The sequence below is a fragment of the Carcharhinus amblyrhynchos genome, chromosome 3, assembly GCF_965287045.1.
Source record: "Carcharhinus amblyrhynchos chromosome 3, sCarAmb.v2.hapA, whole genome shotgun sequence".
Lineage (NCBI taxonomy): Eukaryota > Metazoa > Chordata > Chondrichthyes > Carcharhiniformes > Carcharhinidae > Carcharhinus > Carcharhinus amblyrhynchos.
In genome coordinates, this window is record NC_137326.1 from 136,597,100 (window position 1) to 136,612,096 (window position 14,997).

At 48.2% G+C, this 14,997-nt stretch overlaps 1 protein-coding gene across 1 annotated transcript in view; it reads right to left on the reverse strand.

Annotated features, from left to right (window-relative positions):
* The window catches only part of fndc3ba (fibronectin type III domain containing 3Ba), a 314,503-nt gene that overhangs the window by 78,185 nt on the left and 221,321 nt on the right, over positions 1-14,997 (reverse strand). Inside the window, exons 11-17 of the mRNA XM_080186086.1 lie at positions 14,727-14,780; positions 13,232-13,356; positions 11,303-11,477; positions 9,175-9,261; positions 8,680-8,818; positions 7,531-7,602; positions 5,149-5,267 (exon numbers count right to left, since the gene is read on the reverse strand). Of these exons, the coding sequence (XP_080042212.1) occupies positions 5,149-5,267; positions 7,531-7,602; positions 8,680-8,818; positions 9,175-9,261; positions 11,303-11,477; positions 13,232-13,356; positions 14,727-14,780 (771 nt within the window). The remainder of the gene's footprint in view (positions 1-5,148; positions 5,268-7,530; positions 7,603-8,679; positions 8,819-9,174; positions 9,262-11,302; positions 11,478-13,231; positions 13,357-14,726; positions 14,781-14,997) is intronic.

The window sequence follows — 14,997 nt, forward strand, 5'->3', positions numbered from 1 at the left end:
CTCTGCGTCCACTATTTTTGCCCACGGTGAGGTGGGAAGAGGGAATAAAGATGTGATGTTTTACACACATCCACAATTCAGCACATGTTTCAGCTGATCAAACAAAAGCAATTTGGGCAGGCGATGGCCCAGTGGTAATATCACTAGACTATTAATCCAGAAACTCAACTAACGTTCTGGGGACCTGGGTTCAAATCCCACCACAGCAGATGGTGGAATTTGAATTCAATACAAATATCTGGAATTAAGAATCTACTGATGACCATGAAACCATTGTCGGAAAAACCCATCTGGTTCACTAATGTTCTCTAGGGAGTGAAATCTGCTGTCCACACTGGCCTACTTGTGACTCCAGGGCCACTGCAATGTGGTTGACTCTCAACTGCCCTCCAAGGGCAATTAGGGATGGGCAATAAATGCTGGCCAGCCAGCGACGCCCATGTCCCATGAATGAATTTAAAAAAATTTCTAAAACACAAAATGGGCTTTAGTTATTTGAGAAAACGTTCTAAACCGACTGAAGTCCTTCGGAGAGAGAGGCTGGAATTTTAGCACCTCGGAATCAGAGAGGGCGAAGCTCACAGAATGGAAACATCCATTGGCTTCAAAGAACAGCACAGCACAGGAAACAGGCCCTTTGGCCCTACAAGCCCGTGCTGTCCATTTTAACACTCAGTGAGTGCCTTATTCAAGTCTTTCGTCGCTCGTCGATGCTTTTGTCTACCTCTAACGGAACTCCACAATAAAGGGGGTGGAAATTTAGGGAATTATATGTACGCCTCGGGCAGGATTTTACGAGCTCACCCGAGCGAAGCCACAAAATCCCGTCTGCAATCTCTCCAAAAGTTTGAGCTCGTTGGGTCCACGCCTCTTGGAGTTTAAAAGCACAAGAGGGTGATCATATTGAGACATGTTAAGATCCTGAGGGGTCCTGATGGAGCGAATATCAGGAGGATGTTTCCCCCCTGGGGGGAGAAACCAGAAACAGGGGGCACAGTTTCAGAGTAAGAGGTCTCCCTTTTGGGATGGAGCTGAGGAGAATTTTGTTTCCTCTCAGAAGGTGGTTAGTTTAGTATGTGGAATTCTCCTCCACAAAGAGTGGCGGAGACAGGGCCATTGAGTTTATTCAGCCAGAGTTAGATTTTTGACAGATAAAGAGGAGGTGGGGGGGGTGGGGTGCTCAATGGTTATGGGGAGACAGCTGGAAAGGCGGAATTGAGACCACAGCCAAATCAGCCATGACCTTATTGAATGGTGTAGTCAGCTTGCAGGGCTGAATGGCCTACTCCTGCTCCTAAATCCCTACCCTTTAGGGATAGGTCCAGATATCCTTTAACAATGGTTAAGAGTAGACCTGAATTCATGTAAAAATGGGTAATGTCTGTAGAACTGTCGAGCTGTCAGGTCTTTTAAAAGTCCTGCTCTTTAAATAAAAAAAAAATTTGCGGTTGTAAAAAATTCAGTGCTTGAAATTTTAGTAAGTGATGGTTGAGAGAAGCCTGAGGGTTATCATTTAAGGATTAGTGCTGCTTATTTACTTCCACATCTATCATCGCAGAGGATGAGCTGTAAGGTCACAGTTTAATTGACAGGTCCAAATGGTCACACAGAGACTGTCTTTGATGCAGGGCTATGAATACAAATATTTTTCTGTAAGGAATTAGGGATTTGAATGTAGATATTGAATGGATTTACTTCAATGAGAGTCGGCAGAATTTGCCAAAAATTAGTCAGTGTCAGCCTGTAACGGAAAACTGGCGTGTATCTCTCCAGAAACACAAACGAGATTTCTCTCCAGGTTTTCTGGCCCTCAGTGCACAGAGAATCTAGAGGTGTGGTTTAACCATCATTCTGGTGGGGTGGCGCCGGATGGGGCCAGCAGGACAGGCTGAACAGAGACCGCAGCATGACCATTAAAGGATCTGCATTTCAAATATAGTTCCCCCACCCACCCACAGGCATGGAGGGCCACTTCCACCAGTATCAGGGAGGTATAGTGCGCACTCTCCCCTTTTACAGCCATCGCCTCCAATCTGCCTCACAGGCATCAAGACACTCTCACCTCCCCCATCACCCGTAAGAGGAACCTCCCCCTCCCCCCCAACAATGGAGGGATGTTACCACCCGCCCCCCCCCCAACCCCATTCCCCGGCCTGAGCCACATTGGCACTGCCCCCTGGCACTGACAGGGGGCAATGCAAGAACTCCGCAGGGCAATGCCCCGCCTTGTCCCTCAATCCCGGGGAGTCTGGGCATCTCCACGCCTCTGGCGTAATGACCGTGAATGATTTACGCTTTTGAAAATCGGTGGTGTTGTCGTTCCACTGGCCGGGGACGATACGTCGCGGTTGGGAGCTATGCTGTCAAGTCCTTTAATTATATTGAAATGTATTTAAATTCATCTCACTAGCAGCATAGGGGTTTGGGGGGGTGGATGGGGGCGGGCGGTGGGGGGGCGCGGAGGAAATGTGTGAGGATCTCAAACTGACATCGTGTTGGTTCAAATCCTGTCTTTCGCCGCTCGTGCCATTTAATGGCCGTAACATGATGTGCCTCCTGTGGCGAACAGAGCCGCTAGATCATGCCCAGTGGGTGGGATTTTATGGCCTCGCTCATCCAGAAACTGTAAAATCCCACCCAAGGTCAAAGGACTTTTCCATGTTTTGCACCTCGCCCGCTCCGATTCCTGTGCTGTGCAGGACGGTTAAAAAGTTTTTTTTGTGCAGCGATGTCGATAATATTTCGAACTTTATTTTGTTTCATCTCACCATGGCTCCTAAAGTCTGCCCTCGGTGGATACTGGGCGAGTTGGCAGCGGAAGGTATAAGAGCATTGGATGGTAGCAGAGTGGCATGAGTTGGCACACGGCCCATAAGGGGCCATGGGAATGAGTGGGGAGTCATTGGCACAAGTTGACGTGGGGGCTGTAGGGGACCATGGGGGTGGGTAGGGATTGGAACATGAGGAGTGTCGGGGGAGAGCGAGGGGTACTGGGGAAAGGGCTGTGGGGCTGCTTTTTGGTTTTACTACTTTGAAAAGAATGCTTAAAGTCCTAGGGAGGCGAGGTGGGCTGTTTCTACAGCCCACCCATATCTTTAAAGGCACCCCACGCCCAACCGTATTGGGGGAATGTTTTTTATTGAGGCAGGGTGGTGGGAGTCAGGTGTGTTCCTGACCTCTGTTCCTGATTCAGAAGCCAAAATTCAATCCCGGGTAGACATACGGGGGGAGAAAGGAAGAGAAAGAGAGGAAGGGTGGGAGGAGGAATATGTCACGCACAAACCTGGGCGGAAGATCATGAGGATGGAATGGCTGGTTTCCGTGCAGTGGCTGAGCCGTTGGAAATCTGTGCGGAAGGATGACTATCGGAATGACAGCTCATCACCTTCGGCCCAATTCAGCGGGGAGCCCAGTTTCGCAATTTGGAACAAAATGAGTCTTCACTGATGGGGCCATTAGTGAGAGGTTTTAAATCATTTACTGACAAATTCACCAGCAGATGTTTGACTGAAAACTCATCAGCAGAAGCTCAATGCCCCGCGGGGACACGACTGGTGCCAGCGTTTCTGAGAAATGCATTTCCTGCGCCAGGCACGTGACCCATTTCCAGTGGAGCCGGCCAATCAAAGCCTGACCAGTCGCCGTGGTCACACGGTGCAGGGTACCGGGCGAGGTTTCACACCCTCCATTTCACTCTCCGACAAGGCCTGTGGGACTGCGGTTGGGAGGCTCCGGAAATCCGGTGGATGGGCCTTTATTCGGGACGGCACGGTGGCACAGCGGGTTAGCGCCCTTGCCTCACGGTGCCAGGGACCCGGGTTCGATCCCCGGCCTGGGTCACTCGCTGTGTGGAGTCTGCATGTTCTCCCCATGTCTCCATGGGTTTCCTTCCACAGTCTGAAAGATGTGCGGGTCAGGTAGTTTGGCCACGCTAAATTGACCTTCAGGGCCTGATTTTACCATTGGGCCCTGCCCGTTTTCGGGTGCGAAAATGTGGTAAAGTTGGGCGTGAGGCCATGAACGCAATCTGCGTCCACGTCCGTGCAGATCCCCCCTTTTACCAAGGCCCGAAAATGGCTGCGATCCGATTCACGCCTGAAAACGGAACTGAATGAATGAACTGCCGCCCAACTTTACCAGCATTTCCCTCTTCACCATCGTGTCCGTGTGTCCAGGTTCGGCACGGAACAGGCCTGCTCGGTGAGGGTCTGTTTCGGGCGCTCCAGCTGCTGAAGAGTAAGTTCAGCGCTTCCAACCGCTCTCTGACTCAGATCGGTGGCGGGGAAAAATGGATATTCACTTCGGTGTGAAAAATAGTAAGAAAGATCTAGCTGTCAATGAAAGCTGAAGGGCAGTTGCAGCAAGCAGTTAGGAAAGCAACTGCTAAGTTGGCCTTCATTACAGGAGGACTTGAGTTCAGAAGTCAGGATGTCTTCCTGTACAGGGCCTTGGTGAGGCCACACCTGGAGTATTGCGTGCAGTTCAGAGCTCCGATCATTTCGGGCGCGATAAGCCCGGCCTACAGCGCGATTCAGAACCCCCGCCGCACGGACGAGACCGATTCTAACCTCACCGACTGACAGCAGTGACAGCGAGCTGCGTCAGTGTGGCAACACGTTCCTCCCACCCTGCTGAGGCCCAGTCCTTCTCTCCGAGTGAGGAATTCCTCTGAGTCGCCATGGGAAGAGCAAATGAGGAAGGAAACACTTCGGAGGAGTTTTGTGGCCTTCACTCTGCTCAAGGCCTCTGAAAGGTTACCGTGGCCGGGGTTCTGAGGTGGAACGTTTAAGAAGCGTGTTACCTCCGAGATCTCTGCACGCCTCCGATTTTGCAAATCCCAAACTTCCATCTCCATTAGCAGCTGTGCCTTCAGCTGCCGGGGCTCTGACCTCTGGAACTCCCTCCCCAACCTCCCCACCCTCTCTTTCCATCTTTCTGAAAGCCTGCCGCTTTGGCTAAGCTCTTTCGTCACCTGACATAGTGGGTGGAATTTCACCGAGGTTGGTACAATCCCGCTTGAGGCCAACGGAGAATACCGTTCTCCGAGCCTTGACCGCCCCCGGAATCGGGGCAGGCGCGCCAATAACATTTCTACGAAGTTGCCTTGGGACATGAAAGGTGCCATATAAATGCAAGTTGTTGTTGTACCTGACTGTGGCCCCCGGTGCTGATACAGCAGGCCCGGAACCTGTACAAAGTGCCTGGCTTCAGCTCATGGCAGACCGTCTCATTGGCTGATCCACTGTACACCACCTCCCATTGGCTTCCTGCAAAAGAAAAAAACTCAACGCCATTGCACGAGGCCTCCTCCAATCACCAGCGGTAGAAATGAAGATAAAGAGGTAGAAGCGTGCTTAGGACAGGTGTCCACCAGAAAGTACGATGGAGAACCAGGCCAAATAGAGTTCTGGTCACCCTATTACAGAAAGGATATTACTAAACCAGAAAGAGTGCAGAAAAGATTTACTAGGATGCTACTGGGACTTGATGGATTGAGTTATAAGGAGAGGCTGGATAGACTGGGACTTTTTTCTCTGGAGCATAGGAGGCTTAGGTGATCTCATAGAGGTCTATAAAATAATGAGGGGCACAGATCAACTTGTCAATATCTTTTCCCAAAGGTCGGGGAGTCTAAAACTAGAGGGCATAGGTTTAAGGTGAGAGGGGAGAGATACAAAAGAGTCCAGGGGGCATTTTTTTCATTCAGAGGGTAGTGAGTGTCTGGAACAACAAATATATATTTGTTACCAAATATTAACCATATTAAAGAAGCTTTTTTTCAATTTACAGCAATCAACTTGGCAACTCAACAACTACACATCTGATGTTCAGACACCATATAAGTGTCTGGAAACAGAGGCAGTAGAAGAGGCGGGTACAATTTTGTCTCTTAAAAAGCATTTAGACAGTTACGTGGGTAAGATGGGTATCGAGGGATATGGGCCAAACGTGGGCAACTGGGACCAGCTTAGTGGTAAAAAAGAACAGGAGGTGTGGACAAGTTGGGCCAAAGGGCCTGTTTCAATGCTTTAAACCTCTAAGGCTCAAATGATTCAGAGAGGAGGTGGAGAAAGAAATAAGAGAAACAAAGAGGGAGCAAGAAAAGAGACTGGCAGCTAACAGAAGAGGAAATCTATTGGTATGTAAATAGTAATGGGGTGGTATGGGGAGGAGTAGGGCCTATTAGGGATTAAAGGGGGATTTACAGATGGAGATACTGAGGGGACATAGCTGTGGCATTAAATTAATACTTTTTCTCTGTCCTTATCAAGGAAGAAGATAATGCCCAGGTTATGGGGAAACAGAAGGTCATTCAGGAGGGTTTAAAATTGATGAGAAGGAGGTATTGGAAGGCTGTCTGAACTTAAATTTGATATCGCACCGGGACCAGATGAGTTAGAACTCAAATTGTATCTCCCCTGAGGACTACGGTTAGTGGCCAAACCCCAATGCATAGTAGCTGGAGACACCTGGATATGAAACCCAGCATTCCCAATCTTGGGATGACTGGGAAATGGGGTTGGGTGTTCCTAACACACTGCACTAGGGATTTTGAGATTTTTGGGGTTAGGAGCGAGGTGTTACGTAAGAAATAGGAGCAAGAATAGGCCATTCAGCCCCTCGAATCTGCTCATGACTGATTGTCTACTTTAACCCTCACATTCTGCATATTCCTCAATTCTCTCAATGCCCAAAAATCCATCAATCACAGTTTCGAACATCTTCACTATCTGAGCATCCACAGCCCTCCAGGACAGAGGCTGACAACCCTCTGAGTGAAGACATTTCCCCTCATCTCAATCCAATCCAATCCTTATCCTGAGACTTCGACCCCCACGTTTCCAAAACATTCTCTCTGGGAATGACAGGATAAGAAATCGGGGTCAAAATTCTCCGACTGTTCAACCTTCCCGCGACTGCACACGAGGGTGAGGAATTTTCCGTTCAGCCAAATCTCCATTCATGGCAGTGGGGCCGCAGAATCCCACCTTCGTGGATGGCCAGAGAGGGGAGACGATGGCCTAGTGTCATTGTTTGGATTATTAAGCCAGAAACTCAGTTAATATTCTGAGGATCCGGGTTCAAATCCTGTCACGGCAGATGGTGAAATTTGAATTCAATAAAAAATATCTGGAATTAAGAATCTACTGGTGACCATGAAACCATTGTCGAAAGAACCCATCTTGGTCACTAATGTCCTTTAGGGAAGGAAATCTGCCGTCCTTACCTGGTCTGGCCTACTCCTAAGCCACAGCAATGTGGTTGACTTTCAATGGCCCTCGGGCAACTAGTAATGGGCAATAAATGCTGGCCCAGCCAGTGACACCCATGTCCCATGAATGGATGAAAGAAAAGAGATCCTAGCCCAGGTATTGCCAGCATCCTGTAGCTGCACTGAGTGACCTGCTTACATTCTGTCTGAGCTTGTACTGAGATCGTCTCTGCTTAGAGAGTTCACGCTCTCTGCAAACCTGCAATGTCATCGGGAGAGAAAATGGAAAGTAAAAGATTTGTGTTACTGGAACTTACCCTCAGAAATCCCCTCAGAGATCTCCAGCAGGTATTTGAGAATTTCTGATCCACCATTGTCTTCTGGAGGGTCTACAAACAGTGAAGAGGATTGTGTTAGATAAACATTTTGTGATGGATTATGGGTTTCTTTGCAACGTGCACTAGGATGCTACCGGGACTTGATGGTTTGAGTTATAACGAGAGGCTGGATAGACTGGGACTTTTTTCCCTGGAGTGTAGGAGGTTTGGGGTGATTTTATAGAGGTCTATAAAATAGTGGGCTCTTGGAACGCTGCTCCTTTACCAGGCGAGTGTTGAACTCACCGGATGAAGAAGCAGCACTGCGAAAGCTCACGATTCCAAATAATCCTGTTGGACTTTAACCTGGTGTTGTGAGACTCCTTACTGTGCCCACCCCAGTCCAACACCGGCATCTCCACATTATAAAGTAATGAGGGGCATAGATGTGTGGAGGGCAAACACTAGCATGGGCAAGTTAACCTGAATGGCCTTGTTTCTGTGCTGTGTACTCCGCATCATAAAAAATAACAAAGAGAATCAGCTGGTTTCTAGGGGCAGAGAGTACAGAGGCAGAGAGACGAGGGAGGTTTTGAACAACGCCTTCAGGGGCAGTATTGTCTGTAATCTTGGAGACCCTTATTGAGAGATGAGCAACTTCTCAGAGATGTCGAAAGACTGGAGAAGGCGGGATTATTCTCCATAGACAAGTGGAAGAATATTTAATAGAGATATTGATAATGGTGAGGGGTTTTGATCGAGTAAATAGGGGGAGAACTATTTTCTGAGACAGGAAGGTCAGTAGACGGAGGGGAGAAGTTTAAGATAAGTACCAAAAGGACAAGCGAGAGGGAGACGAGGAACAAGCTTTTCACTCAGTGAGTTGTGATCAAGGAGGTGCTGCCTGAAAGGGCGAGGGAAGCAAATTTAATATTAACTTTCACAGGGAATATTTAAGGGGAAAAGAATTGCAGATGTATGCAGAGATAGGAGAGTTGGATTCGTTGGATTGGCTCTATTGTACATCCAAGGGGCTGAATGCCCTCCTGTGCCATCTGGGATCACGCAGACCAGGTTAGCATCGAGTAAACTGTCCGACTGATTAGAAGGGAAAGGGTTAGAAGGGGGTGAGGAGGGGGGTGTACGTACCCCATTTCAGATGGAGGTTGTGGGATAGCGGTGGGCCAATGACGTATGGCGTGGATGGTGGTCCCGGTTGGTCAGGATTGGTGATACAAACCAGCACCTCACTGGGATTGCTGCTGCCTTCCGTGTTAGACGCTATCAACTGGGAAAAGAAACAGACACACACATCACAACAGCCCCAACACAAACTGGAGATCAAAGCAAAACACTGGGGGTGCTGGAATCTGAAACAGAAACAGAAAACGCTGGGAAATCTCAGTGGGTCTGAGTGGATTTCTGTGGAAAGGGAGCAGACCCGAGTCACAGCTCTGAGGAAGATTCACCCTGACTCAGAATGTTGGCTCTATTCTCTCTCTCTCCACAGATACTGTCAGACCCGCTGAGATTTTCCAGCATTTTCTGTTTGTGTTCCACATTTGTGAAGTTCATCCTGGCGACAGGAAAGCAAAAGAGTGTTCAGGACGAAGCAGCCTCTTCCCAGTGAAACAAGGAGCTCACCCTGAACTTGTACTGCGTGCTTCTAGTGAGCGTCTTTACTGTGCTGGTCACATCCTCACCCGTATACATGGACTGAAAACCACCAACCTGTAACAACAACGACGTGCATTTATATAGCAACTTAACACAGCAAAACATCCTGGTGTGTGATGAAAATAAATCTGACATTGCGGCACAAAAGGAGGTATTAGGACATCTTCAAGGAAGATGGGCGGCATTGTGGTTGGCACTGCTGCCTCACAGTGCCAGGGACCTGGGTTCGATTCCCGGCCTCGGGTCACTGTCTGTGTGGAGTTTGCACATTCTCCCCGTGTCTGCGTAGGTTTCCTCCGGGTGCTCCGGTTTCCCCCCAGACTCCAAAGATGTATGAGTTAGGCTGATTAGCCGTGCTGAATTGCCCCAAACGTCAGGGGGACCGGCAGGGTAAATGTGTGGGGTTGCGGGAGGGGAGCCTGGGTCGGACTGTGCAGATTCGGTGGGCCAACTGGCCTCCTTCTCTGCACTGAAGGGGTTCTACGATGAGAGAGAGAGGCGGAGAGATTAAGAATTCCAGAGGTTAGGGCCTCAGGCAGCTGAAGGTACGGCCACCAAAGTTTGAGTCATTAACCTGGGAATGCACAGATTGAGAGGAGTGCGGAAATCTCGGAGGGGTTTGGGGGAATGACGGAGGTAGTGCGGGGGGATAGGAGGATAATAAGGCCGTGGACAAATTCTGGAACATTAATGTGAGGCACTGCAAGATGAGAAAGCTCAGTGCGCATGGGCAGGGATCAGTGGACAGGACTCGCTGTGAGTTCGGTTCCGAGGGGCAGAGTTTCTATCTGAGCTCAGGTTATGGAGGGTAAGAGATTTCGTTAACAAACACTCGCATGGGTTCTCCAACAATCAGTTCAAACCGTGAATCTTCCAGAACCTGCACAGACTCACAGGAAGTTATTGAGTTAATTACCAGGGCAGATGGTATATTTTGAGTTATAATCTGCCAAGCATACAAAATTAAGAAGTGATTTGATCAAGGTTTTTGCGATTAAGAGGAAGTTCAGATCTTGGGAGAACCTTAACATTACAGATAGACCCCTCGGGGTCAGAAAGCTCTTCCTCACATAAAGGAGAGAGGAAATCTCTCTCATTAAAGGTCAGGAGGTTAGGGGTCAACTGGAAGTATCAAGACTCAGAGTGGCAGCTTTCTATTGGATAAGATGTGGAACCAATGTGGATAAATGGAGTCAAAGTTCAGTCCTTGAAGCATGGTGGAAAAGAACTTCACGGCTCTGGATGTTTAAAATGCAGGTGCACACAGGGTACACAGATGGCAACATTTGCAACCAGGACCAAGCATCAGGATGGCCTTGGTAACAGGCCTTGTGGGCTTTTGAATTTTGACAGCCTATCAGCTTAAAGAAGACACTCAGCTATCAGGAACCTATCAAGTTTGAATTTGCTGTTGTTGATATCAGACCAGTTCTGGTTTAGGGAAGTTGATTAGATCATCAGGGTTATAAAGAGGAACTGAACTGCCTGCTTGCAGTTCAACTGAAGAGCTGCCACCTCTCAACACCGAGCGAGGGCAAGAGCGGCTCCCTGACAGCTTAAAACATGTCTCAAGAAAACTATCGAATGAAGGGTACCAAAATCAGAAAGAACTTACAGACAACGGAATCAACAGAAGAACTCCAAAGGTTTTCCAAAGCTAAGACACCTGGTTGTATATTTTTTGAGAGTGACTAATTTCTGTTAATATTTTTGTTGGTAATGAACGGATCTTGTATTTGTTTGAACAGCAATCCAGGAGTATCTTACTTTAATCGATATGTTACTTGTTTAGTTAAAGTTCCTAGCTGGTTAAATAAATAACTTGTTAATTATTCACTTAAAGTGAGCGTCAGGTTTTTCTATTGGTGAACCTCTAACCATGAATGAAGGACAGTTCACACCTTCCTAAACATTTTCACAGATTGCGAAACCAGGTATTCCCCTCTGGGAAATTTAGTGTGGCTTCTCCACATCGTAACAGTGAGAAAGCTGATTAACTCATTCTGTAGGTACTTCCTACAAGTAAGACCAATCCTGATGACCAAGTTCAGATCTCAGTGAATGACAGAGGGACTGGATTGGCTGAGTGTCTTACCAAACTCTCATCCTCCATCTCCAGTGTGTAGGTAATCTGCTCCTCCACCGATGAACCATCTGGTCGGTTCCACTGTAATGTCACCCATGTGACTCCAGCACGGACCAATCGAGGGGCTGCAGGTGTCTGTGGGAGGTTCCCGGTGGTGTAACAGACCACCTCCTGGCTGAAGCCACTGTGAGCGGGAGACAGAGTGTGGGTATAAAGAGAGGGAGGTGGGAGAGAAAGGGAATGAGAGGGATGGGAAGAGTGAGGGGGTGGGAGAAAGAGAGGGAGAGCAAGAGAGAGAGAGAGAGAGAGCGAAAAAGAGAGAGAAACAATACAACGAGGGTGAGAAAAATAAAGAGGGAGAGATAGAGAGGATGGAGGGAGAGAGAAATAAGAGAGGGAGCAGAGTGAACAAATGCAACATCAGATTTGGTAATCAGGATTAAGCGAGAGAAGCAGAGGGTGAAGGGTAAAGAGTGAGAATTTGAAAAACAACAAGTGTGGGAAAAAAAAGAAGAAAATTAGAGTTACACAAAGACTTCTGCTATGAGATCATCCAGGAGTTGATGTAGCGAGTGTACAGTGTGTGTATGGGGATGAGTGTGTGACTGTGTGTACATGTGTGAGTGTCTGAGTGTGTGTATACATGTGCATGTGTGAGTGTGTATGTGTGTGTGCGTGCATGTGTGTTTGTGTGCATGTGTGTGTGTGCACATGTGTGAGTTCATGTGTGCATGTGTGTGTGTACATGTGTGAGTGCATGTGTGAGTTCACGTGTGCATGAGTGAGTGTGTGTGTGCATGTGTGAGTGTGTGTATATGTGAGTGTGTTTGTATATGTGTAAGTGTGTGTACTTGTGAGTCTGAGTGTGTGCGCATGTGTGAGTGTTTGTATGCGTGTGTACGTGTGAGTTCATGTGCGCATGTGTGTGTGTGTACACGTGCATGTGTGCTTGTTTGTGTGCATGTGTGAGCGTGTGCTAACATGTGTGTGTGCGTACATGTGCGCATGTGTGAGTATGCATATGTGTGTGCATGTGTGAGTGTGTATATATGTGTGCGTGTACATGTGTGAATGCATGTATGCATCTGTCTGCGTTCATGTGTGTGTGTATGCACGTGTGTTGTGCTTGTGCGTGTGTGTGTGTGTGTGTGTGTGTGTTTCCGAGGGCTTTACAGGGGAATTGCTGGGAGGATGATTCCCCTCACAGGATGATTTTGAACAAGGGGACACAACTCAAAAATAAATGGTCCCTCAGTTGAGATCGGGATGAGAAGGAATTTCTCTCAATGAGCTGCCAATCTTTGGAGCTCCAGTGGAGGCTGGGTCAATGAATATATTCAAGACCGAGTTTGATTTCCTATTGACGTGAATGAGGAGTTATGGAGGAGCAGGCAGGAAAATAGAGACCGCGATTACAGGTCAGCTGGCATCATTGAATGATGGGGCAGACTGGAGGGGCAGAATGGCCTCCTCCTGCTCCTAATTGCTCCAACTGAGCGGTTTACTAGGCCATTTCAGAAAGCAGTTCAGAGTCAACCACATTGCTGTGGCTCTGGAGTCACATGTATGCCTGACCGGGTAAGGACGGCAGATTTCCTTCCCTAAAGGATATTAGTGACCCAGATGGGTTTTTAGGACTCGGAATGTCCTTTCACAACAGTTGACTAAGAAACTGTAGAACTGATAGCTACAGCAAAAAGCTCATCACCTTCTTCTGGAGAAAACCCCAAAATGTCACCTTTGTCAACGTCACCAAGAGTAAAGGAACAGCCAATGTCCCAATAACATGTGACGTCGGGTATCACCCAGAGGCCAAATGAGACACAACAAATTTCCACAAACAACTGAATGGAAAACTGGAGGTGACGGGTTTCCGGAGAAAAAAGTCTTCCACTCATTTCTCAGGATTTGAGTTTGAGGAAGAAGGAGGTCACCTACCTGGTACCGATATCATTGCAGGCAGCTAACCGGAAGGTATAACCAATGGCGGGTAAGAGCTTGGTTAGTTTATAATGCCGCTGGCTCCCAAAGTAACATTCCCGAAATCTGTTGTTCCGTTTCCCCTGAACACGAGGAAAGGAGAGAGAGCATTTAGATCGATAAGTCACGTGGTTAAAGTCAGTCTTACTTCACCAACAGAACAATCTTATACCACCTCCATCTCTGCCACACAGTGCCAGCTGTGTGTACCATTTACAAGACCCACTGCAGCAACTCACCAAGGCTCCTTAGGCAGCACCTTCCAACCCACCACCACTACCACCTAGAGAGACAAGAGCAGCAGATACCTGGGAACACCCCCACCTGGAGATCCCCCTCCAAGTCACTCACCATCCCGACTTAGAAATATATCTCTGTTCCTTCACTGTCGCTGGGTCCAACCCCTGGAACTCCCTCCCTCCCCAACAGCACTGTGGGTGTACCCCACACTTTATGGGCATAGAGGTTCAAAAAGGCGGCTCACCCACAGCCTCCTCAAGGGGCAATTAGGGATGGGCAATAAACGCTGAGTCTTTTGTGGACACCCGCTTCCTGAGAACGACTTGTTAAAATTTCTGGCGGTGTGGCTCTCCCAGTCACGAAGGAACGTCAGTGTGAGCTGCCTCTGGGTCAGGTGATTGGAGGGAGTGGGGAAGAGGGAGGCTGATGGGAAGAAGCGGTCAATCCAGCCTCGGTAACACCAATGGTCAGACCAGTTTCTGCTGAAGTGCATGGCCCAACGTGGCACCACGGGCAAAGACTGAGGCAGCAGGTTGGGGGGAAGGAGATGGCACGGGCTTCAGTTGTGATACCCGCGCCCCGTTCAGGTTCCGCTGGGTGATGGGGGGTGCTGGATGGGGGGTGGAATTCATACACACGGTGTCACGTGACTGGCCAAGAGCAGCTGGGTGGCATCAAGCAGCAACTACAACAACAACAACTTGCACCCAGTTAGCACCTTTAATATGGCAAAATATTTCAAAGAACTTCACTGGAGTGAGTTGGTTTGACAGCGAGATACAGAATTAAATACTCGGACAGATGGGTGACCAATTGCTTGGTGACCATAGGTGGCCAAACTTTATCCCAGCAACAGAGGGTGATGAAAGCAAAATTAATCAAAGACTCCAAATGCAACCTGGAGAGGCAGCGACAGTGAGCAAACCTGCAAAGCAGCAGGGCTCGAGTGGGGAGCGGGGCTGACTGCACTGATCCCGACAGACCCAACATTAACTCAATGGGCCCAATGGCCTCTTTCTGTGACGCAAATGGCTCAACATCCATCCTGTTGAAATATTAATGTTTCTTGCTTTAACACATTTATATTTTTAAATCATTTCTATGTAAACAGATTCTGGGATTCCAAAGGGAAGATAAAGACAATTTATTCAGAATTCAGAATTGTGGTGATTGCACTGTCACTACTCCCGTGGAACAGCTGGTAAACACTCACCTCATCCCACTCCAGTAGGTAACCAGTAATCTTTGATCCATTATCAACAGGTGCCTGGGCAAGAATTAAAACACAAGATTTAGAATTGACTTGATTGTAAGGAACGTTCCACAGAACTGTCCCGGTTTACAGAAACGGGAGAGGCCATTTGGCCCATCATGTCTACACTGATGGAGCAATACCCAATCACTCCCATTCTCTGAAAATAACGCAATATCAATCTTAAACTGAGCTCATTAGTCTGGGCTCACGCCCACAGCTTTGAATCAAT